Genomic DNA, 25,334 nt, shown 5'->3' with positions numbered 1-25,334 from the left:
TAAGTTAATTTGTTGGCTATATGTTTTATTGTGCGTTTTGTACAAATTATGATTACTTTCATTCATTTACATAGTTGTCTTTTGCTGTTCTATTACTTTCAAGACAATTGTTATTAATATACAAATGAGTGAAAAAATTAAAGCATGATTAAAGCATGTTCCTGGTATTGTTTATGTTAATTAGTAGTTCCACACTGGGGGTCTGCACTGAAATGACCTGGCTTAAATACAAAAGAGCTTTAGGTGTGTGTGTGTGTGTGTGTGTGTGTGTGTGTGAGAGAGAGAGAGAGAGAGAGAGAGAGAGACCATCAAGATTGGGCACTTTTAAGTCAAAGTAAAGATGACATCAAGATTAGTTGATGCCACTCACTAGCATGTGAATGGGTGGTGTTAATAATTGTACTGAAGTTACAGTCACTGTAGTGGCCACTAGAGGTCCTCAGAGATATTTTGACTACAGTGGCTTGCAAAAGTATTCGGCCCCCTTGAACTTTTCCACATTACAGCCCCAAACATGAATCAATTTCATTGGAATTCCACGGTAAAGACCAATACAAAGTGGTGTACACTTGAGAAGTGGAACGAAAATCATACATGATTCCAAACACTCTTTACAAATTAATAACTGCAAAGTTCAAGGGGGCCGAATACTTTTGCAAGCCACTGTAAATGTACAGTAAAATGTCATTGGTTCACTTATTGGTTTAGCGATGGTAGTCACATGTTTTATAAATAGATAGATGGTCACCAGTATACTAATCATCGGCCTGATCATCTGTCACTATCTGCATCTGTTTCTAACTGGTTTATGCCATCAGTTATATTTTTTATGCTTAAATGATTTAAAGGCACTGGGTGGCTTAACAAACAAACACGTTCCTAAAATGTGAAACTAGTCAGGGACTACAGGGACTAGACTGGAAGTGAGACAAAGATCGGAGATTCAAGAATTTTATTTCTCACATACATGGTTGTACAGCAGCAGATAAAAAAATCTCTAATAAAAATAGGAATAAAACAATAAATACAATAATTCAATCATGTGTTGTACCCATCTGTGTTGTTCTGTAGATCAGGCAATTCAGTTATGGTGATTTGTTTGGCACATTTGATCACTCTCCTCAAGTCCTTTTTTCCCTGGGAGCTGCTGTTCTCATTCCAGATGTTTATATTCCCAGAGACACCATTTTCATTTAGGCATTTGTCTTAGTCATTGTTTAAAGGTTTTCAAAGAATTAGCTGTACGGACATATAGAGAAAGTTCATTCCACCACCTAGGTGCTAGAACAGAAAAGAGTCTGGGTAATGTCTTCCTTGATCCCTGAGAGATGGTGGGACCAGGCGAGCAGTGCTGGAGGATTGGAGAGAATGTGGTGCGGTGCGTGGTGTTATTAGAGCTGAGAGGTAAGTAAGTGGTGGGCCATTGTTAGCTTTGTTGGCATGTATTAGGTTTTTGAGAATTCCCTCCCTTGTGTGTGGGAAGTTTAGCGAGACAAAGATCGGAAATTCAAGAATTTTATTTCTCACATACATGGTTGTACAGCAGCAGAAGGAGTTAAGGAGAGGGAGAAGGAAAGAGGATTCGAGTTTGAAGGGAGGTTGAAATCTCCTAGAAAAGTGAGAAGTGTTATGAAATGGAAAAAAGACTAAGAACCATGTCCATTTCTTCTTCTTCTTTGTCTTTCGGCTGTTCCCTTTCAGGGGTCGCCACAGAGAATCATCTGCCTCCATCTAACCCTATCCTCTGCATCCTCTTCTCTCACACCAACTAACTTCATGTCCTCTCTCACTGCATCCATAAATCTCCTCTTAGGTCTTCCTCTAGACCTCCTGCCTGGCAGTTCCAACCTCAGCATCCTTCTACCGATATATTCACCATCTCTCCTCTGAACATGCCCAAACCACCTCAATCTGGCCTCTCTGACTTTATCTCCAAAACATCTAACGTGGGTTGTCCCTCTGATAAACTCATTCTTAATCCTATCCATCCTTGTCACTCACAAAGAGAACCTCAACATCTTCAGCTCTGCTACCTCCAACTCTGCCTCCTGTCTTTTCTTCAGCGCCACTGTCTCTAAGCCGTAGAGCATCGCTGGTCTCACCACTGTCCTGTACACCTTTCCTTTCATTCTCGCTGATATCTTTTTATCGCACAACACACCTGACACTTTTCTCCAACCATTCCAACCTGCCTGTACCCACCTCTTCACCTCCTTTCCACACTCCTTGTTGCTCTGGACTGTTGACCCCAAGTACTTAAAGTCCTGCACCTTCTTTACCTCTGCTCCCTGTAGCCTCACCGATCCTCCTGGGTCCCTCTCATTCACACACATGTATTCCGTCTTGCTGCAGCTAACCTTCATTCCTCTGCTTTCCAGAGCATACCTCCACCTCTCCAAATTTTCCTCCACCTGTTCCCTGCTCTCGCTACAGAGCACAATGTCATCTGCAAACAACATAGTCCATGGGGACTCCTGTCTTACCTCATCTGTCATCCTGTCCATCACCAGAGCAAACAAAAAGGGGCTTAGAGCCGATCCTTGATGCAGACCCACCTCCACCTTAAACTCTTCTGTCACACCTACAGCACATCTTACCACTGTCTTACAGCCCTCATACATGTCCTGCACCACTCTAACATACTTTTCTGCCACTCCAGACTTCCTCATACAATACCACAGCTCCTCTCTTGGCACCCTGTCATACGCTTTCTCTAAATCTAAAAAGACACAATGCAACTTCCTGTTACCTTCTCTGTACTTCTCCGCCAGCATCCTCAAAGCAAATACTGCATCTGATGTACTCTTTCTAGGCATAAAACCATATTGCTGCTCACAAATGCTCCCCTCTACCCTTAACCTAGCTTCCACTACTCTTTCCCACAGCTTCATTGTCTGGCTCATTAGCTTTATACCTCTATAATTGCCACAGCTTTGCACATCTCCCTTGTTCTTAAAAATTGGCACCAATACACTTCTCCTCCATTCCTCTGGAATCCTCTAACTCTCCAAGATCTTGTTAAACAAACTTGTCAAAAACTCTACTGCCACCTCTCCTAAGCACTTCCATACCTCCACAGGTATGTCATCAGGACCAACAGTTTTTCCACTCTTTATCCTCTTCAACGCCCTTCTCACCTCACTTCTACCAATATTTGCTACTTCCTGTTCCACAACAGTCACCTCTTCTACTCTTTGTTCTCTTTCGTTTTCCCTCATTCATCAACTCCTTAAAGTACTCCTTCCATCTTCCCACCACCCTTCTGGCATCTGTCAGTACATTTCCATCTCTATCTTTAATCACTCTAACCTGCTGCACATCCTTCCCATCTCTATCTCTCTGCCTTGCCAACCTGTACAGATCCCCCTCTCCCTCCTTACTGTCTAGCCTAGCATACAAGTCCTCATATGCTCTTTGTTTGGCCTTTGCCACCTCTACCTTCACCTTACTCTGCATCTCCCTGTACTCCTGTCTACTCTCTTCAGTCCTCTCAGTGTCCCACTTCTTCTTAGCTAGCCTCTTTCCCTGTATACACTCCTGGACTTCCTCATTCCACCACCAAGTCTCCTTTTCCACTTTCCCCTTACCTGATGATACACCAAGTACCCTCCTACCTGTCTCCCTGATCACATTGGCTGTAGTTGTCCAGTCAACTGAAAGCACCTCCTGACCACCCATAGCCTGTCTCAACTCCTCCCTAAAGACTTCACAACATTCTTCCTTTCTCAGCTTCCACCACTTTGTCCTCTGCTCTGCCTTTGTCCTCTTCACCTTCCTCACCACCAGGGTTATTTTACACACCGTCCATTTCATCCAGAAAACTTCCTAGAGGACCAGGAGAGTGGTAGATAACAAGGATATGGAGGTCAATTGGAGTTACCTTAACTGCATGAACTTAAAATGCAGAGGATAGGGCAGCCGGTGTAGCTGACTTCTGAGGAGATATCCTGGTTTCAGCTAGTGCCAAAAAATCAGTAATCAGAGTAATGGGTTGCTAGGGCTGAGATAAAATCTGCTTTCTTTACAGCAGATTGGCAGTTCCAGGGCCCTCTCACCTCTTACCAGTGCAGGAAAATTATACATCACTAGAGGGTAGATGAGGGTTCTGGGAGAAAACATCTTGGTCTGTGAGAATTGCCAACTGAGATAGGTTGTTGAACACATCCCTACCTCCCAGACAGAATGAGATCATTGTCTATATCAACTTGATAATTTTCTTGCTAAACAACCGTTTGTGTTGGTTCTATTTGCACTTCCTATCTAGGTGTATGACTAACCTGTTGTAGGATATGCTTATTTACACACGTATCTGTAGCAGAGACACCTTCAATATACAGTGAGGTCAATGAGTATTTGATCACCCTGTGATTTTGCAAGTTCTCTTACTTAGAAATCATGGAGGGGTCTACAATTTTCAGCATAGGTGCTTTTCCACTGTGAGAGACAGAAACCAAAAAGAAAAATCCGGAAATCACATTGCATGATTTTTTAACAATTTATTTGTGGATTACTGTATCAAATAAGTATTTGATCACTTGAGTCAAAAAATTTCAATATTCGGTACAGAAGCCTTGGTTAACAATTACAGAGGTCAAACGGTTCCTGTAGTTTTTCACCAGGTTTTCACACACTGCAGAAGGGATTTTGGCCCACTCCTCCATACAGATCTATTCTAGATCTGTCAGGTTTCGGGGCTGTCGCTAAGCAACACAGAGTTTCAGCTCCCTCCAAAAATGGAGTTAAGACCAAAAAGTTCTACTTTGGTCTCATCTGACCCCAGGACTTTCTCCCATGACTCCTCTGGTCATCCAGATGGTCCCTGCCAAACTTCAGACGGGCCTGGGCTGACTTAAGCAAGAGAACCTTCCGTGCGATGCAAGATTTTAAACCATGACGTCTTAGTGTATTACTGATAGTAGCCTTGGAAACGATCCTAGCTCTCTTCACGGCATTGGCCAGCTCCTCCCGTGTAGTTCTGGGCTGATTCTTCACTATTCTTGGCATCATTAATACCCCATGAGGAGAGATCTTCCGTGGGGCCCCAGTCCGAGGGACATTGACAGTCATCATTAGCCTCTTCCATTTTCTGACAATTGCTCCAACAGTTGTTCTTTTATCACCAAGCTGCTTGGCAAAGCCCTTTCCAGCTTTGTGAAGCTGAGTTGTAGTCAATAAAAAGAATCTATGCATATTTCCTTTTCTCAATGTCCAGCTGTGAAAGCTTTGTAGAAAGGACATGGGAGATGGCATCATCTATGCTTCTGTATGGTGGCCCAGAAGGGCAAATCATCTTTCCCATATATGTGTATGTTTTTTCCCTTGTAAGTGTTTTTTTCCCTTGTAAATGTCTGCTTTTTCACTTGTAAATGTCAGCTTTTTCTCATGTAAGTGTATGATTCTTCCTGTTTGTGCGCAACTGCTTTTTTCCCTGTGAGAACTCTCTTTCTCCCATATTTTGCAACCTAAATGCTTATGCGCAAAGGACTATGGGACTGAGATCAAAGCGCAACTGAACACGGAACTTTACCGTTGTTATGCGCTAAAATATGAAAATAGGCAAACCTTCATCATATGCCTCCTAAAAATTAAGCGAAATCAACAAAGACATCAGGAAAAGAATTGTCCACCTCATCCTTAGGTACAATCTACAAATGTCTGAAGGTCCCACGTTCATCCATTCAGACAATAATATGCAAGTATAGAAAACATGGGAATGTACAACCATTATATCGCTCAGGAAAGAGATGGATTCTGACTACCTGAGAGAAGCGTTTTTTGGTGCAAAATGTACAAATCATCCACAAAAAACCTTGTGACAATGCTGGCTGAAACTGGTGAGACAGTGTCATAATCCACAGTAAAACAAGTCCTGTACCATCATGAGCTGAAAGGTTTCTCTTAGAGGAGTAAGTTATTACTTCAGAACCACCATAAAAAAGGCAAAATACAGTTAGCAACTGAACATTAGGACAAAAATCTCAATTTCTGGAGACATGCCCTGTGGCCAGACAAAAATTAAACTGTTGAACTGTTCGTGCATAATGATAAATGCTATATTTGGGGGGAAAAGGGCCAAAGCTTTGAGACCTCAGAACACCACCCCAACTGTGAAGTATGAGGGTAGGAGTATAATCTTGTGGGGCTGCTTTGCTGCAAAAGAGACTGGTGCACTTTGCAAAATAGGTGTCATCATGAGAAAAGAAAATTATGTGGATATATCGAAGCAACATGTGAAGACATCAACCAGGAAGGTAATCAGCCAGGAAGTTAAACCCAAACATACCTCCAAATTAGGGATAACAAAGTCAAAGTATTGGGTGGCCATTACAAAGCACTGATCTCAATCCCATAGAAAATTTGTGGGCAGCACTGAAAAAGCGAATGCAAGCAAGAAGGCCTACAAACCTGACCCAGTTACACCAGTTCTGTCATGGAAAGGGGGTAAAAATTCCAGCAAACTATTGTAAATAGCTTGTGGAAGGATACCTGAAACGTTTGTCCCAAGTAAAACAGTTTGTCCCAAGTAAAACTGAATTTGCTGAAAACTACCCCTTCTGCACTATTTGGAAGTTTCAGAGAGGTTGATTTCGACTGATGTCTGTATACCTTAGGATCTGAACCTGGACTGCCTTGGTGATCTGCAATTACATGTTTTTTTTCATAACACTGATACTGAGTCTGGCCTGCCTGAGACCATGAATACTTCAAAAAAGTTATTTGCTCTAACCCTGCTTGTGACTATAATAATATTCATGATGAATGGAGAAAGAAGTAAGTAAAGTCAAAGTAGAATTGCTATTGATACAAAAAACAAAAAACAAAAAATTAATTAAATATAAAGTGGAATTGTGCTGCATGTATTTTGATTGTGATTCTCTGGCTTTCTCTCTCTTTCTCGTGTGTGCTATTTACTCTTAATCATGTTTTTTGGTCTTTGAGTGTCCTTATAAATATTTAAAGTTTAATTTGCATTAAACCTAATGCAAATAGTTTAGTTATCACTGTAAATATTTATATGTAATACTTTGGGTAATACTATGTCACTGCCCTCACTCATGCTTAATGCTTCAGCAGATGTGTAAATTTGCGGCAGTCTGTAAATACAGCAAATGATGATTTATTTTATTAGATTGTTGATCTCTTCAGCACTTTGATGACTGTTTCAATTATTATCCCTATTTTTGTGTGTGATTGCAGTAAAGGTGTGTTAAATTTAACTGGATTGTCAACCTCCTGCAGTATGTAAGACAGTGCAGCCAGAACTATAGGACACTGTATATGCCCCATTTCTGCAATTTCTATAAGTGGGTGTCTATCTATTGAGGGAACTATATGAAGTTATCATATCATTACCACCTCAGTAGTAGTTTGTAATAGTCGGTAGCATTGTTTTAATTTCACTTCATGTAGCAATGGCAAAGTTTGTTATTAATTCTTTAGGGTTCAGTATAACATTGTTTAATTCCTTAACAGCTTGCTATTTAAATGTTATCATGCCGCTAACTTGTTATTGCATCATATCAGAATTTTGTTGTAAAGTTAGTTTTTTGTCCTTTTGTGTTCATTTAAATTGTTAAAGGCTTAATTTGGAATTGCTACCAAGTAAATAAAAAAATAAAATATGTTGAAGTTTTTGCAAATTGAAGATAGAAGGCAAAAGGGGACAAATGGGCAGTCTATCTACACCACCAGTGAAAAGTCTGGACACATCCTCCAATTGCATGTTTTTTTTTTTTTTTTGTTCTTTCCACATTGTAAAACAATGAGAAAGTCATCCAAGATATGCAATAATCTCCTTTGAACAGTTGATATTAAAACGAGTCTTGTACTCATGCTCTGTATAGGCTTCAGCATGGCTCCAATCTGAGGTGCTGTTAATTGAAACTGAAAGCAGCATACCGTAACTGGGTGTGTATATGTTTGTCTGGGTGGAGAATGTAGTCAACTGCCTCATACTGTTTGATAAAATGCATGTGTGTGTGTTTGATGATTAGAGTAAACAATTTTGATTCTTTGATCTAAAATTTTTTTTTTTTTTACATTATTTGATGTGTTTGGCTTGTTACACAAAGACTATTATAATTAGTAAAGTGTCATTTCATAGTTTGAAAAATCTAGTATTGTTCATTTAGATAGAAAAAAAAAAAAATTCTTTGTTTACAAACAGGTTGACAGGTTGCAGAACCAGCCACAGTCCTTCACAAGACTTTCTCCCACCTGCTTCAATACCCAGAAGATTTATTTTTGCTTTTCTGTCTGGAAAGCAGTGTTTCTTTTTCAGCCTACAAATATTTTTACATTAGATGTTTTTTTCTTCTCTTTATGGAATACTAATGTTCAGAAATCAGAAATGTGTTCTTGTAAGGACTCAATAATAAAGACATAAAAAAACATAAATAATAAAGATTTATTATTTAACAAGAAAATAAGTGTTTCAAAGACTATCTATCTATCTATATTAAATGTTTTTTAATTAGTCTTTTTATGAGCGAAGTGAGGCAACCTAAAACAACATGCTGACGATTACTGTGGTTCTCCTGTTAGGTGTGGCCAGTGTGGCACTCTGACAAAGATTAACCAATAAAAATGCATCTTCTGTTTTCCAGTGTAGATTACTGGAATCAGGGATGCCTAGCAGATAAATAAATGCGTGTGTGCTCTGGTTCCTACACCTGTTGAAGTTCAGTATATTGGCTCCACAGTAGTTGCACTGCTTTAATTCCTACAATGACTATGCTGTATTGGACATTCCTGCTCCTCTCAGGTCAGTCTTACATTCTCTCCAACTAGTTGTTAAGGTGTACAGTGTTTTTCAGTGCAGTTGTCTTTATAGACTGGTTTTAGTAGCAAAATTCCCAGTTTTGTGTACACACTCAAATAAATGCACTGTACTTCATTTGGTTCTTGGGTTGGTTTAATGAAGGCATTTTGTTTTATAATTGTAGTACTCATCTTTCACCTGGAAAGGTGGATGTGGTGTATCAGTTAGAATAAAGAGTTTAGAACAGTAGTGTTAGCAGATGTGCATTTGTATTCATCCCACCTTACCTCACCTAACTAAAATACTGTAGAACTAATCTTAGATCTTGGATGTTCAAACCTCACCAGGTTAGTAGATAGAGTTTACCTTTTTGTAATTTATTCTCAGTATAAATACAGCTTAAAAATTACTTCCGTTAATGGGAAGATGGATGGAACCAAATATAGGAAAATCTTAGAAGAAAAACTGTTTGAGCCAGCTAAGGACTGGTTCACTTTCCACCAGATTGACTTTATTTAGTAATTAGATGACTTCTGAAAGCAATTGGATTCACTGTATTTGAGTTAGGGCTATCAGAGTAAATGGGGCTGAATACAAATGCACACCACACTTTTTAGATTTATATAAAAAAATTATAATAAAATAAATCTATCATTCTTCTTTAGCTGTTTTAGCCGTTAGCTGTCTAATTTTGTGCCACTGTCTTGGTCCCAATAAAGTACATTTACGTTGGTAGTTGTAATGTGAAAAAATATGTAAAAGTTCAAGGGGTATAAGGCATTTGCAAGGCAGTGTACATATATATTTAATAAAAAAAAGTTACAAAAAGTAAACAATACAATATAAATATCATTCAAATATCATTCAAAGACACCTAATAATCTCTAATGCTCAGTTTTATCTTGTTAGTCAGTACTGCTTCATTGGCAGACGAGAGGTCTGGGAGGGGTAAGAGAAATGTACGTGACCTTGGTGGTGTCATCAAATGCACCACAGGCAGGGAGGCCTCATCCTATCTGGGTTATGGATGCCATTGTGGGCTCGGAGGAAATGGCTCACCCAAAGACCAGACAGACTGGTAAGACATTATAAAATGGAAATGTTATAAGGGCATAAGTATTTTTTTAATATAACTTTATGCAGATACCTTTAAACTCAATTTGTTTGGTGAGATCCTCACAGTTGAGCAGACTAGCATCTTTGGCTCTGTTTTGTACTGTACATGTAAAAATAGGTCAACTGAGCACTCACTACATACAGATTTCTGTATCCAAGTTAAATCATGATAAGCTATGTGGATTTCATGATTTTTTTTGCAAAGGTAATATTTCACAAAGTCTAAATAAAGTTTAAACCACATGCTCAAGTCAAGGAAACATTTGTAGATTTGGAAAGGTGGTCACAGTTGGCTCTTGGCTAGCTAAATAGTTACATTTCTTTTGTGCAGTATATTTAGTGTTTCAGTTTGTACAACACTTGTGTATAACTATATGTCTTTTCTCCAACTTTCCATAAATATGTTTTTGAATTGTTTTATAAATTCACCATCAGGTGTTGCCACAAGCATGACTGCTGCTACGATAAAGTGAATGCTGCAGGCTGCAGGACCCTGACTAACAAATATCGTTGGACTTGTACGAACAACCAGGTTAACTGTGGTACGTGATACAGTAAAAAGATTGCAACTAACAGCTGTAAGTTAAATAGCAAAAGAGCATTTATAACGGGTTAAATCAAAATGAACCAGTGCATGAGGGAAGTAAAAAATTTTACTTCTTTTTTTAAGTGATTACAAACATTGGATCCATTATAAAAAAGGGTGGGAAATGTACAGTGCTGTAAAAAAGTATTTCACTTTCTTTATTTTATTTTTATTTTTTGCATTTCTCACAGTTAAATGATCATCAAAAACATTTTAATATTACACAAAGATGACCTGAGTTTATGAATTACAAGGTTTTTTTTTTCAATTATGATTTCATTTATTAAGGGAAAAAAATAGTCTGGAACAATGAGAAGAAGTCATTTCTCCCCTTTGCTGAATCATGAATGAACTGTGATTAATCCCATTTTTTGGAAAGCTGATGTAAATTTCACTGGCCACATCCAGGCCTAATCACTGCCAGACCTGTTCACTTAAACAGAACCTGTCTGACAAAGTGAAGCAGCTAACAGTTAGCAAAAGGCTGCAACCTAAATAAATTCAAGAATAGACAAGAAACAAAGTAACTAACCTGTATCAGTCTGGAAAGGCCATTTCTCATGATGTTTTAAGCCTGTACACACCAGAGTAACTGCAAAAATCTAAATACATAATGGAAGTAGTGAATCCCTAGAAAGGATGACATTTTAAATTGTTTATCAGTAATAAAAACTTGTTTAAAAAGTAAAAAAAAAGCTAAGTAATTTTAATAATTTAGAAAATTGTAATTCGACTTTGCCTTTTAGACATTAGATAACTCATTAAATATTGATAAGAAAACTAATATAACCAGTTTACAGTATATAGATTTCATAACATTCCTTAAAGTACAGATTTTAAAGAAACAATTGCTTATTCGATTTATTGTGTTTTTTCTCTAGGTTCCATCACTGACCGATGTGACAAAATCCTCTGCCAGTGTGACAGCGAATTTGGCCAGTGTATAAGAAATGCCCCTTACAACAAAAAATATGCCTTTTGGTCAAACCTTCTCTGCCATTCTAGCACTCCTGGATGCTAGATGATGTAACAATCTATCTGTTGGGTGCATGATTTATGGTACACTTTTTTCCTGCTTTTATTGATCTATGATTATTTCAGTCATACGCATAGTCTTTTTCTAGTACTTTTAGGACAATAGAAAAAAATTGCAGAATACCTACAAATAATTCCATACTGATGATCTGAAGTGTGTGTGTGTGTGTGTGTGTGTGTGTTTGAGAGATAAAGTATTCATAAAAATATATATCAGTGATAAAATAACTGTGAGAGGTAAAATGGATCCTTATCCAAGCTTTTCTATATCAAGGAGTTTATTCACACATTTAAGTAATCCAAATATGTTAAATTAAAGAGGCATTTGGGTAAATTATATACTTTTTACCCTTGTTCAAGAGAACAGTCTCAGAAAAATACATCTTAGTTTCACATACAGAGCCCACACATTTCTATGCCAAGGAAAGGATTAACGAAACAAATACATGCACATGAAAAGTGTATCATTGCAAATGCACACTTGTTCCTAAGAACACTCTTATTAAACAATGAAGAAAGATTTAAAAAAAAAAAAAAAGGATTTGATAATATTACAATGGTGTGGTCTGCAGCTCGAAGCTTGGAGAGGTTTAACGCTTTCTAAACCGTCTGTCTGCATATTTAACTTCAAGCACTTTTACCTCCACCTGCATTTTAAAGATTTTTTTTCTTGATGTGCTGAAACAAATGAAAACCAAACGGTGAGACAAATGTTCAAGTGTTGTGTAGAAAACACATTTGAATAATAAAAAAAAACATTTTCTATTTGCCTATATCAACTTGCAATTCCGCAAGTTAAAAAAACTCCTTAGCAGTGAAGAAGAATACCAACATAGAAAACTTTAAAGCACATTAAACTTATTGATATAATTGAGATATAGAAGATTTTGTGCAAACTCAAGGAGATCCTAAACTTCCTCAGCTAAACAAACAAAACACTGGCTCTGGAAACATCACACTCAGGTGTTGAGGAAACACACACAGGGATTCCATAAAACAAAACACATAGGGATGCAGGAAACCTTTAACACTTTACACTAGCTTAGAGTGGGGACAAAGACTCTTACAGCCAGGTTCTAATACCTGAGACATACATACTAGCTCTGTGTTGTGACACAGGCTCTCATACCCGAGACATGCATACAATAGCTCTAGGCTAGACATATCACACTCGTAGTGTTGTGACAAAGGCTTGAACACATCTCTTACACACATAACCACAGCCCTTGCAGGTGGAATGAAACCTCTTCTGCTGCTACGAGCGCCACACACTCACTTGCTCCTCTGAACGATACCCACACACTCGCTCCTGTGTATGAGCGGTCCTCAAGCACACACACACACACACCCACGCTCCGTATGAGAGGCACACACACCCACGCTCCGTATGAGAGGCACACACACCCACGCTCCGTATGAGAGGCACACACACCCACGCTCCGTATGAGAGGCACACACACCCACGCTCCGTATGAGAGGCACACACACCCACGCTCCGTATGAGAGGCACACACACCCACGCTCCGTATGAGAGGCACACACACCCACGCTCCGTATGAGAGGCACACACACCCACGCTCCGTATGAGCAACATTCATTCAGACGCTCCTATGAACGATACTCACACACTCGCACACACGTGCTCCTGTGTATGAGCGGCCCCTAACCACACACACGCTCCTATGAGCGGCACACACCCCTCATGCCCACCACACACACACGCTCCTATGAGCGGCACACACCCCTCATGCCCACCACACACACCCCTCATGCCCACCATACACAGTCCTAAGAGCAATACACACACACGCATTCGTAGAGCAGACCCAGGGTTAGAGCTTAGATTAAACACAGGGAGATATCCTAAAGAAAGGGGAAAGACACTAAAGACACAAGGACGAAACAAATAGGAGTGACTGAAAACAAAAGGACACTAGTCACATACTTAATACTCACAAACAGAAGCAAAACCAAAGATACACTTAATCACATTTAAAACAAAAGACATGCCCTCAGAGCCAGTTCAACACAAAACTGAATTCAAACAAAACAAAAGCCCACTAGACAATATTAATGGCCGACCCAGTTTCCCAAAACTTACAGCTTTTTATACCATCTCCAATGAGCCACCTCGGCTCAGGTGAACTTCGTCATCACCTGACCGAGGTACCTTCTGGGAAACTGGGTCTTCTAACAAAACTACAAATAAAAAACAAACATAGCCACAGTGCCCTCTAGGGGCAGTCCCTTACAAGAGAGGTGGAGGTAGGCTCTGAAAAGCAGAGAAATGAAGTTTAGTCATAGCAAGACAAAATACATGCATGTGAATGGGAGGAACCTAAGTGGAACGGTAAGGCTACAGGGAACAGAGGGGTGCAGGACTTAGGTTCAATTGGTACAGAGCAACGAAAAGTGTGGAAAGTAGATGAAGAGGCTTGTAAAGGCAGGTTGGAATCGGTGGTGAAAAGTGTCAGGTGTGTTATGTGATGAAAGAGTATCAGCAAGAATGAAAGGGAAGGTGTATATGACAGTGGTGAGACCAGGAATGTTCCACAGCTTAGAGACAATGGCAGTAAAGAAAAGACAGAAGGCAGAGTTGAAGGTAGCAGAGATGAAGATGCTGAGGTTCTCTTTGGAAGTGATAAGGATAGATAGGATCAGGAATGAGTTCAGGAAGGGACAACCCATGTTAGATGTTTTGGAGATGAAGTCAGAGAGGCCAGATTGAGGTGGTTTGGACATGTTCAGAGGAGAGATTGTGAGCATATTGGTAGAAGGGGGGCTGATGCATGAACTGCTAGGCTGGAGGTCTAAAGGAAGAAAGATGAAGAAGAAGATTAGTTGTATTATTATGCAGTCACATCTGATTAAATTTACTGTTGTTTTTTATACACTTTGATAAGATTAAAAGTGCGAGTGATGTGTCATACATGCTTATAAAAGAAATAGTTTTAAATATGTTAAGAGTCCAGAGGAATATAAGCGAAACAAATGTACAGTAGTTTCGGTTATAAAAGTGTAAATCTTTTATTTTAAAGGAATATTTTATTTGTATAGCACGTGTAACAATTGACCTTGTCGCAAAGCAGCTTTACACAATCAAAAGAATGATTTAAGTTTGTATGAAATGTAAATGTGTATGAATCAAAATGATTAAATTGTCCCTGATGAGCAAGCCGAGGACGATGGCAACAGTGGCAAGAAAAAACTCCCTGAGATGGTAGTAGGAAGAAACCTTGAGTGGAACCAGACTCAACAGGGAACCCATCCTCATTTGGGTGAAAACAAATAGCACGGATTGATCTGCATGATACTATGTGAGACTAGTATAACGGGAGTTGTGGTAAATTAAATGGAGTCCAGTTTGTTTCTGGAGGCTCAGGTAGACTGTAGGAAATTCCAATCCTGAACTATTGAGCGACTGAATTCACAGGTCCTCAGAGAACAGCTGTCTGCATCAGTTGAGAACAGGACCGTCTTTGTGAAAAAGTGGAACCAGTCACAGTCACCACACGCATCCCAGGCAGACCACACGGGGCATTCATGCGATGAGATCTCCAACCAGAAGCAGGACTCCAGGACGAGTAAGACAGGTCCAGAGGGGGTCTAGATCACTAGCAGCTCAGGAGCGACATGTATAGCTCGACAGAGAGATACTGTAGGTAGAGGAAAAAGGAGAGAGGGAGAGAGAGAGGAGAGCAAAAGAGGAAAGAGAAAAAGAGATGGAAAGATGGCAGTTAGGTATGGTCACAGTCGAACAATGTATAATGTGAATGTATATTTAGTGCAGAGTGCAAGCAGAGACTCTGGCAGGACTAACTATGACAGCAAAACTAAAAGGGAGAGCCAGAAGGAAACACAGACATGAGGGCTCCCTGAGATGTAAAGCAACCAATCACCTCACCGTCGTCAAACCTGAGTGATCAATGAGAGTGGGGAAGACAGCATCCAAACATACCAGTTCACCATAATACTCTACGTCCATGAGTCCCCCAGATCTGCTCCTTTACCTAAGGCAAATCTATTTACAAAAATGCTTGGCTAAATAAATAGATTTTTAGCCTAGACTTAAACACTGAGACTGTATCTGAGTCCCGAACATTAATGGGAAGGCTATTCCACAACTTTGGGGCTTTGTAAGAAAAAGCTCTGCCCCCTGCTGTAGTTTTAATAATACATGGTACTGACAAGCAGCCTGCATCCTTTGATCGAAGTATGCGTGGCGGATTGTAAGACACTAGCAGTTCACTCAAATACTGTGGTGCAAGACCATTAAATTCTTTATCTGTCAATAGTAGTATATTAAAATCATCAAAATTTCACAGGAAGCCAATGCAATGTGGATAAGATAGGGGTGATGTGCTTGTATCTTCTAGTTTGAGTGAGGACTCTGAAGGTGCTTGTTTATGCACCTTGTTAAACAACCAGACAGTAAGGCGTTACAATAATCCAAACTAGAGGTGATACAAGCATGAACTAGTTTTTCTGCATCATTTGGTGACAATATATTTCTTATCTTGGCAATATTTCTGAGGTGAATAAATGCTATCCTGGTAATATAAAAATGAGATGTAATGATATAAACCTGAAGGTGTTGTATACTTAAAGAGCTGCTGTAGTTGTTAAAGTAGGTGTGGTATATGTGTAAAACCTGTGGAGCTACAGAAGCATGACAACAATTACTGTTAGAGCTACCACTGAAGGCTACTTAAGAAAAAGCTTCCCTTTAGGTAAATCTGGTGTGGTTAATGAAGAGCCCACAATGCAAATCATGACAAAATTCTGTATGTTTGTATGTTTTTATATTGTGTATATGTCAAGTTCAGTTCTAGTTAAAATACCAATCAGTCAAAATCTCTACAACCTCGTTGTGAAAAACAAGGGATGGCATGATTGTAAAATTCTGGGTTATACTGATACCAGTGGGGTTTCTTTATTATAAAACTGCACTGATTTAAAGTCCTTAGTCATAGGATCTTAAAATAGCACATGAAACAACCTATAATATAAACCTCTTTCACTTGACAAATGCTTTTGTAAAAAGAAAAAAAATGTAATAATTAATTAGCAGGAGTATATTAAAATGCAACTAGAAATCCTTGATTAATGAAGCTTTTTAAAAAATATATGGTTAAATATACGGATAGCAAACATGTTGTCTCTTACAAAGGTCTTAATCTTTTAACAGAAATTTTATGTTTGACCAAAACCTATATGTTTTGTATATGTTTTGGAATTTTAAGCTCTGTACAGTGTGTGTGTGTGTGTGTGTGTACATATCTAAATCTAAAGCAGCATAACTGGGCGTGTATTTGTTTGTCTGGGTGGTACATATAAAGCCTGTGTGCGTGTAAACATGTTTTTTAATTAATTATTAAATTGTAGCAATGAAATTGTAGTTAGCTGTGTTATACTGCCAACTGATAAAATGCAAAAGGTGTGTGCATAAAGTTTAGGGAAAACATAATTTTTGTGTTGTGGGTTGTTATGGAAAGATTGTTATAATCAAATAATCATTGACATCACACAGAGATAGAATTAAACCATTCAAATAAAGTTCAAAGTACCCTTTGGTTGTGCAAAACAAGGTATGGCGTGCTTGTAAAATTCTGGGTTGTACTGATACCAGTAGGGTTTTTTTTTTTGTGCCAGGAAAACATAAAAATAAAAAAAAAACTGCACTGATTTAAAGTTCTTAAGGCCTCCTTTACATGACAGGTGCTTTTTGAAAGAAAAAAAAACATTTTAGTCAACAAGAAGAACTCAGTTCTCACATAGCCCAACAAACACCTTTTTGTGAAACATACATTTAAATAAATGTGAAAGCTTATTAATACCAATCTTGATATAAAACCTTTTAATCATTAAATAGAAGTAAACGAAAGCAAGAGATTGTTAAGCCATGGGACCATAGCAACACAATGACTGCACTGTTCACAAGCAGATGTAATACTTCCTCATCTGTGGGGGACTCTACCACACAATGAGAAAAGAGGAACAATGCAATTCTTATTAGTCCCGCAAGCAAAGGTTGATGTTGTGATGTACCTGGCTCACTCTCAGCCTTAAGCGGTCATTTTGGAGTGAAAAATACAATGGAGAACATCAAGACCAGGACTCAACACCATAGACCAGGACTCAACACCATAGACCAGGACTCAAAGCCGAAATAAAGAACTTTTGTCAGGGACGTCCCATGTTCCATAAGACTGTGTCCAAATAACAGTTCCGGCCCAACTAATTCCTCTGCCCACCATCAAGACACCATTTGAGCATATAGAGATGGACCTGCTCGGCCCACCTCCAAATCTGTGAGGGACCATTCGTTGTTGGTGATGGACTATGCCATGTGCTAAACTGAGGCAGTTCTGCTTCGGAAAACCTACTCCAAAGGGTGCTGTTGCTGTTCTTAAAGCACATGGCTCTACCAAAGGAGAGCTGAGTCCTAACTGACTTTTATGTCCAAAAGAATAAAAAACCTTGCATCATCCACTGGATTCACCCACTACTAAATTATTCATTCTTGATTATACACAAAGCATATGATCAGGAGCACAACATGGAAATACAGATGTACTCTCAAGAAGTTTGTGTTGTGACGACAGGCCTAGAACCAGCACCTCTTACTATCTGCCACACTTGCGCTTAACCAAGCAGAGGAAAACACAGAATGTGTTCAACACCAAGGTCAGCTCTGAACTGCGAAATTATCATTCACAACCATCTGTTACTCCTACAGAGTGGATGTATTATCGCTAATTAGCAAGGGAAGCCTTGTTAATAAGAGAGGTTAGATGAAGATGGCCAGATTGGTCCAAGCTCAAAGGAAGGCTAGAGCAACCGAAACAATTATGCTTTTTAAATGTTTTGAGCAAAAAGGCATCTCATAATAAACAAAGCATCAAACTTTGAAGAGGCTAGGCTATAACCGCAGAAGGCCACAGCAACTTTCAATTCTCTTGCTGTTCTGTCAGCTATAAGAACAGGAATTTGATGTTGCACTGTGTTAATAGTGTTGCCTCAGGCAGTCACATGGCAAAAGGGAAGAGCAAGGCTCAGGCTATTGACACGAGGATAGTAAGTTACACAGTTAGTTGAGGCACCCGGCACCCTACTGTGCAGAAGATGGAGCTGACCTTGGTCCTGAACACATGCTGAGTTTTCCTCTGCTTGGTTAAGCGCAAGTGTGGCAGATAGTAAGAGGCGCTGGCTCTAGGCGTGTCATTACAACATATAACCCAAAACAACCGACCCCCCCATAGAATGGAATGAATAGTCCTGTAGTGGGGAAACCAGTGGAATATGTGAAGGTTGGTAAGGTCAGTGAGGAGCTGGATGGCGATGACTTTTTGTTTTTTGTTTTTTTAAGCAGAACCGCCTCAGGTTACCGCATGGTCACCATCAACAACAAGATGTACGCATGGCCCCATAGAGAGGTTGGCTAAGCAGGTCCATCTTGATATGCTCAGATGGTGTACCAATGATAGGTAGAGGAATTAGTGAGGCCAGAACCATTTTTAGATACAGTCCTCTGGCACGTGGGACACCCCTGACAAAAGCTATTTAATGACTGCCTGGGGCGCCTGTCATCCTTAGCCTTTCCCTCTATCTGTTGTCCCCAGCAGTGTTTTAGACGTGTTTTCCTTCAGTTGTAGGGTGAGGTTGCCCTGACATGTAACCTGCTAAGTCAGCGAGAGAAATGGGTTAGAAGGAGGGCTTTGCTCATCTTCTGCTTCCGCATCTGGACCATCATCCTGAATTTTAATGAATCGTGGGTAAGTTGGTGTAGCGTTTTTACAGAGCACAGAGAGAAGGTCAATAAGGCGATCCTTTGGTAGACGCATGTGATTCAAGAACTGCAACAGCTTCCTGGTGGAGCTTTGGATTGTTTTTTTGAAGTGGAGCCATGGCATAGTCCATCACCAACAAGATATACTAAAGGCCACGCACAAACTTTTAAAGTGGGCCGAGCAGGTCCATCTTGATATGCTCAAATGGTGTACCGATGATAGGCAGAGGAATTATTGGGGCCAGAACCATTTTTTAGACACAGTCCTCTGGCACATGGGACACCCCTAACAAAAGTTATTTACGTTGGCTTTGCGTCTCGGTGTTCCGGGAAATTCAGTTTCCCTATGTTTCCCCAGTCGCGCGCAATGCGCGCAGATTCAAATCATGACGTCACCCGCTACCTAACGCTGAGAAGGCGAACGAGGATTTAAACAGTTGTTATCTCGTTTTTAAGTGTTTTTACGAACTTTCTGAATTAAACAAATAAGCTATGCAAAATAATTGAGTGTCTTCTTACTTTTTTTGTATATTTGAAAATAATTCAGACGTTTTAAGCTGCTGCAAAAGACTGGTTTGCTGGGCAAGTACTGACATTGCGACTAATTTTATTACACGTACATTACCTGTGTGATGATAAATGTGATACTGATTTATTCTAAATATATTTAAGGTTATATTTTGTAATTTATTATAGCATGTAACTCAAGGGTAGAGTGCATACTCGTGATAACCACAATACTCTTTTTTTTTTACCTCACTCAAACATCCAGTTTTATTAAACCATTAAACACACAGGTACAGGAATTATGGGACACCACACACATACTGTAGTTATTTATGGTATTCACGTCTATCTATCTATCTATCTATCTATCTATCTATCTATCTATCTATCTATCTATCTATCTACCTACCTACCTACCTACCTACTTTAGCACTCGCATATGATGGGGAAACATGATATCCTGAAGTCCATGATATACTGTATGGATATCCATGACAAAACAGACATACATAATTGGCACAGCACATATTATAATAGCATTTTTACATTAAATAATGATCTAAATTGGTTCTTTTTCTTTAATTTCACAAAGTTTGGAAACTTGAAGTTTATTACAAATGTTAACTGGGTGAATTGATTTCCTGGAGTCTCACGTTAAAAATTGTTTAAAAAGTGTTAAAAAAAATCTTACCTAAGCACAAATGTCTCTGAGGCAAAAAAAGTACGTTTCCCATACTTTAATTTAAAAAACAGTGTTTTTTTAAACCATTCTGATCAATATTTTATCTTTGCTACAGGCACACATGTTTCTGAAACAATTTCAGAAATCCATGATACTTCCAAAGCCAGTAGGAGGAGAAAAACGCATTTTCCTGATGCTCAGGAAAATATGTTTTCCATACTTCAATTGAAAGACAGTGTCAAGAACTAGCCTTAGGTAACTAGAAGACATAGCTTTAGCGGTTAGCCATTTGTTGCGTGAATGGTAAACCCAAACGTGGAAGAACAAGAGTAGGCAGGATAATCACGCTATTTAATCAAAGGACTCTCACGAATGGGAAGCAAGGCCAAGAAATGGAGTACTCACGATTCGACGAACGATTTCGAAGTGGCATGGGCAAAACTCAATGACTGAGCATTGTGCTGTGAATTGTTTACTCCTTTTATGCTTCCTGGTTCGCGACCGCATTACTTCCGGGTCCTAGTGCCGGTCGCAGACACCCTCATGACAGTACCCCCCTGTCCAGGACCGGCTCCAGATGGTCTTGGGGTGGAGGATACCCTGTGACGGTAGTCCCGAATGAGCTCGGGGTCGAGGATGAAACGCGCTGGGATCCAAGATCGCTCCTCGGGGCCGTAGCCCTCCCAATCGACCAGGTACTGGGTACCTCTGCCCCGAGGGTGCGAGTCGAGGATCCATTGCGCAGTGTAGGCGGGACCGCCATTAATGATTCGGGGAGGAGGAGCAGGGGGGGTGTGGAATCATGGGTGAAGTGATGAAGTGTTTTAGTTGTGATATGTGGACTATTGGGTGGATCCGGAGCGCGCAGGCAGCTGCAGCCGGTAGGTGACAGGGTTAATACTTAGAGTGATGCGGTATGGTCTGATGAATCTGGGTGAGAGCTTTCGTGATTCTGTGTGCAGATGGAGGTTTTCTGTTGAAAGCCATACCTTGTCACCTACTTTGTACAACTGTCCCGAAGGGTGTCGGCGGCGATGCTGGGCGACGTAGCTGGTGTTGGTGCGTTGGATGGCGATGTTTTCTTGGTTCCATATCCGCCGACACCTACGGACCAACTGTTGGGCCGATGGTACGTCAACGATAGCAAACGAAACCATAGCAAACCTCAAATGGGCTTAGGTTCGTAGCAGAGGAGACGTGGAGATTGTGGGATAGCTCTGCCCATGTGAGGTAGCGGGCCCAGGAGCACTGGCGATCGAAAACAAAACACCTCAGGTAGCGCTCCAGCTGTTGGTTGGTCCGTTCCATCTGAGTCTGGGGATGGTAACCAGATGACAGACTACTGGTGGAGTCGATCAGACAGCAGAAAGTCTTCCAGGACCGGGCGGTGAACTGGGGCCCCCTGTCCGAGATGATATCTTTGGGGAACCCATGCAGGCGGACTTCGGCGGTGTCCCTGGCTGATGGTAGTCTGGTGAGGGCCACCAGGTGTACTGCTTTGGAGAACCAGTCAACTATAGTGAGGATGGTATTTTTCCCTTCGGAAACCGGCAGGCCCGTGATGAAGTCCAGGGCGATGTGCGTCCAGGGCCGTTGAGGAATGGGAAGTGGTTGAAGCTTTCCGGGGGTGGGTCGGTTTATGTCCTTGGCCCTGGCGCACACCAGGCACACCTGAACGAACGAACGAACCTAGATGTCCTTTTTCATAAAAGGACACCAGAACGCCCGCTTCACGTTCCCGGGGTGTCCGGCGACGGGCGAGGAGTGCCCCCATTGTAGGACTTCCGATCTTAAAGTTTGAGGCACGTAGAGTCGTCCAGGCGGTGCACCTGCCGGTTCGTTCTCCGAAGCCTGAGCCTGGCATACCCTCGTCTCTAAGTCCCATTGGAGAGGTGCAATGACACGTGAAGTGGGTATGACAGGCACAGATGGAAGTCGAACTGTTCAAAGAATAGTGCCCACCGTGCCTGCCGTGGATTGAGCCAGTGACGCCAATTCTTCCAAGACCCACTTTATGCCCAACAGCTTGCAGTCCCCTACCCCGTATCGCTGCTGAGTGGAGTTAAATTTCTTGGAGAAGAAGCCACAAGGGTGTAGCTTCTGGTCTGGACCTCGCTGTGAGAGAACAGCGCCGGCGCCCACATCCGACACGTTCACCTCCACAACGAACGGTTGGTTGGCATTTGGGTGAAGAAGAATAGGGGCGGCAAAGTTTTTAAAATGCAGAAATGGCAGCGGGAGTGAGTTGGAAGGGATGAGGTGAGGGCCTGGTCAGACTGGTCAGTGGTGCTGCAACTGTACTGTAGCCCCGGATAAAGCGACGTAGAAGTTCGCAAACCCGAGGAACCGTTGAAGCTGTTTGCGAGTCTTGGGTAGCGGCCAATGACGAACAGCTCCCAGTTTCTGCGGGTCCATGGCCAAACCCTGGGGTGAGATAACAAAACCCAGGAACGTGGTGGAGTGCTTGTGAAAAGCACATTTTTCCAACTTGCAGTACAGTTGGTGAGCGAGCAATCTCTTGAGAACAGCCCGGACGTGCTGGATGTGTTCTTCAGTGGTGCGAGAGTATATGAGAATGTCGTCTAAGTAGACGAACACCCATCGGCCTAGCATGTCTCTCAAGACGTCATTGATGAATTGTTGAAAGGCCGAGGGTGCGTTACAGAGTCCGAATGGGATGACCAGGCTCTCATAATGTCCGGTGGGAGTGATAAAGGCCGTCTTCCACTCATCGCCCTCTCTGATACGCACCAAGCTGTAGGCGCTCCGGAGGTCCAACTCCGTGAAAATGGTGGCAGCAGAGAGAGCGTCCAGGACTGAGTTGGTAAGCGGCAATGGGTGACGGTTCTTAATAGTGATCTTATTTAGCCTCCGATAGTCGACACATGGGCGAAGTTCGCCTCCTTTCTTCTTTACGAAGAAGAACCCAGTGGCTGCCGGCAACGAGGAGGGCCGGAGGGTTCCATGGCGAAGGGCACGGGCGACATACTCCTCTGTTGCTTGCCTAGTTGTGGCTGACAGTGAGTAGAGATGGCCGCGGGGAGGGATGGAACCCGACTGAAGCTCTATCGCCAGGTCGTAAGGGCGATGGGGTGGCAGATGGGTGGCTCTTCTTTTACAAAAGGCTCCAGCCAGGTCACGATAGGTGGGAGGGATGGCGTTGATGTCAACATCGGGGGCCTCGGACTCCGTGGAACACGTCCCAGCCTGAGCCAGTAGGCAAAGTTCAGAGCAGGTCGTCCCCCACTGGATGATTCGATTCCGGGTCCATGAAATAAGGGGGTCGTGCTGCAACAGCCAGGGGTATCCGAGGATGATGGCCGGTGATGAGATAGATGTGAGATGGAGTTGAATCTGTTCCTGGTGCTGGTCTATGGCAAGTGTGATGGGTTGGGTCTGGTGGGTGATAGGGCTGGATGAGAGGGGCCAACCGTCAACCAAAGTGATTTTAACTGGCTGGGATAACGCCTCAATCTTCACCTCCAATTCTTTGGCATAGGTAGAGTCAATGAAGTTACCAGCGGCAGCGGAGTCGATGAACGCGGTACTTCGAACCCATTTGTGGCCAATTTGGAGGATTACCTGGACCGTCAAACGTGAGATGGTGGCATCGGTCGTAGTGGAGAGGTGGAGGGGGCCCGGTGAGTGCGCAGAGAGACCCATACTTTATAATAAAAAAGCACTGTCTTTCAAATTGAAGTGTGGGGAACTTATTTTCCTGGGCATCAAGAAAATCTGTTCCCCCCTGCCTACTGGCTGTGAAAGTATCAGGGATGTCTGAAACTGACTCAGAGACATGTGTGCCCGTAGGAAAAGATAAAATAGTGATCAGAACGGTTTAAAAGCACTGTCTTCCAAATTAAAGTATGGGAAACGTATTCTCCTGGGCATCAAGAAAATTTGTTTCCCTATTCCTACTGGCTGGGGAAGTATCAGGGATGTCTGAAACTGCCGCAGAGACATGTATACATGGGGCAAAGGTAACACAATGCACAGAATGTTTTTTTTTAAAACACTGTCTTTCAATTGAAGTATGGGAAACATATTTTCCTGGGCATCAGGAAAATAGGTTTCCCTCCTCCTACTGGTGTTTGGAAGTATCATGGATGTCTGAAATTGTCTCAGAGACATGTGTGCTTAGGTAATACAGTGAGGTGATGTTTTTTTTTTAAAGACTATTTTTAACAAGAGACTCCTGGAAATCAATTCACCCAGTTAACATTTGTAATAAACTTCAAGTTTCCATAATTTGTAAAATTAAAGAAAAAGAACCAATTCAGATACATTATTTAATGTAAAAATGCTATTATAATATATGCTGTGCCAATTATGTATGTCTGTTTTATCATGGATATCCATACAGTATATCATGTACTTTAGGATATCATGTTTCCCCATCATATGCAGGGTGGGTAGGTAGGTAGTTAGTTAAATAGATAGATAGATAGATAGATAGATAGATAGATAGATAGATAGATAGATAGATAGATAGATAGATAGATAGACGTGAATACCATGAATAACTACAGTATGTGTGTGGTGTTCTATAATTCCTGTACCTGTGTGTTTGATATGTAACCAGATGGTTTAATAAAACTGGGTTTGAGTGGGTTAAAAAAAAAGGTTTTGTGGTTATCACGAGTATGCACTCTACCCTTGAGTTACATGCTATAATAAATTACAAAGTATAACCTTAAATATATTTAGAATAAATCAGTATGACATCTACTGTATCATCACACAGCTAATGTACGTGTAATAAAAGTAGTCGCAATGTCAGTACTTGTCCAGCAAACCAGGCTTATGCAGCGGCTTAAAGCATCTGAATTATACAAAAAAAAAGCGAAAACACTTAAAA

The 25,334-nt window shown here is 41.1% G+C and overlaps 1 protein-coding gene across 1 annotated transcript; it reads left to right on the top strand.

Annotated features, from left to right (window-relative positions):
* Nucleotides 1-8,669: 8,669 nt before the first annotated feature.
* On the top strand, nucleotides 8,670-11,979 carry LOC128518332 (phospholipase A2-like). Its single transcript, XM_053491395.1, has 4 exons — nucleotides 8,670-8,764; nucleotides 9,671-9,839; nucleotides 10,313-10,419; nucleotides 11,345-11,979. The coding sequence occupies exons 1-4, from the start codon at nucleotides 8,728-8,730 to the stop codon at nucleotides 11,482-11,484; spliced, it is 453 nt and encodes a 150-aa protein (XP_053347370.1). The 5' UTR covers nucleotides 8,670-8,727; the 3' UTR covers nucleotides 11,485-11,979.
* The last annotated feature ends 13,355 nt before the right edge of the window (nucleotides 11,980-25,334 follow it).

This window comes from Clarias gariepinus, chromosome 3, assembly GCF_024256425.1.
Source record: "Clarias gariepinus isolate MV-2021 ecotype Netherlands chromosome 3, CGAR_prim_01v2, whole genome shotgun sequence".
In the NCBI taxonomy this organism is placed as follows: Eukaryota; Metazoa; Chordata; class Actinopteri; order Siluriformes; family Clariidae; genus Clarias; species Clarias gariepinus.
Note: the sequence above shows the minus strand (reverse complement) of the source record. Positions and strands in the feature narration are given on the sequence as shown.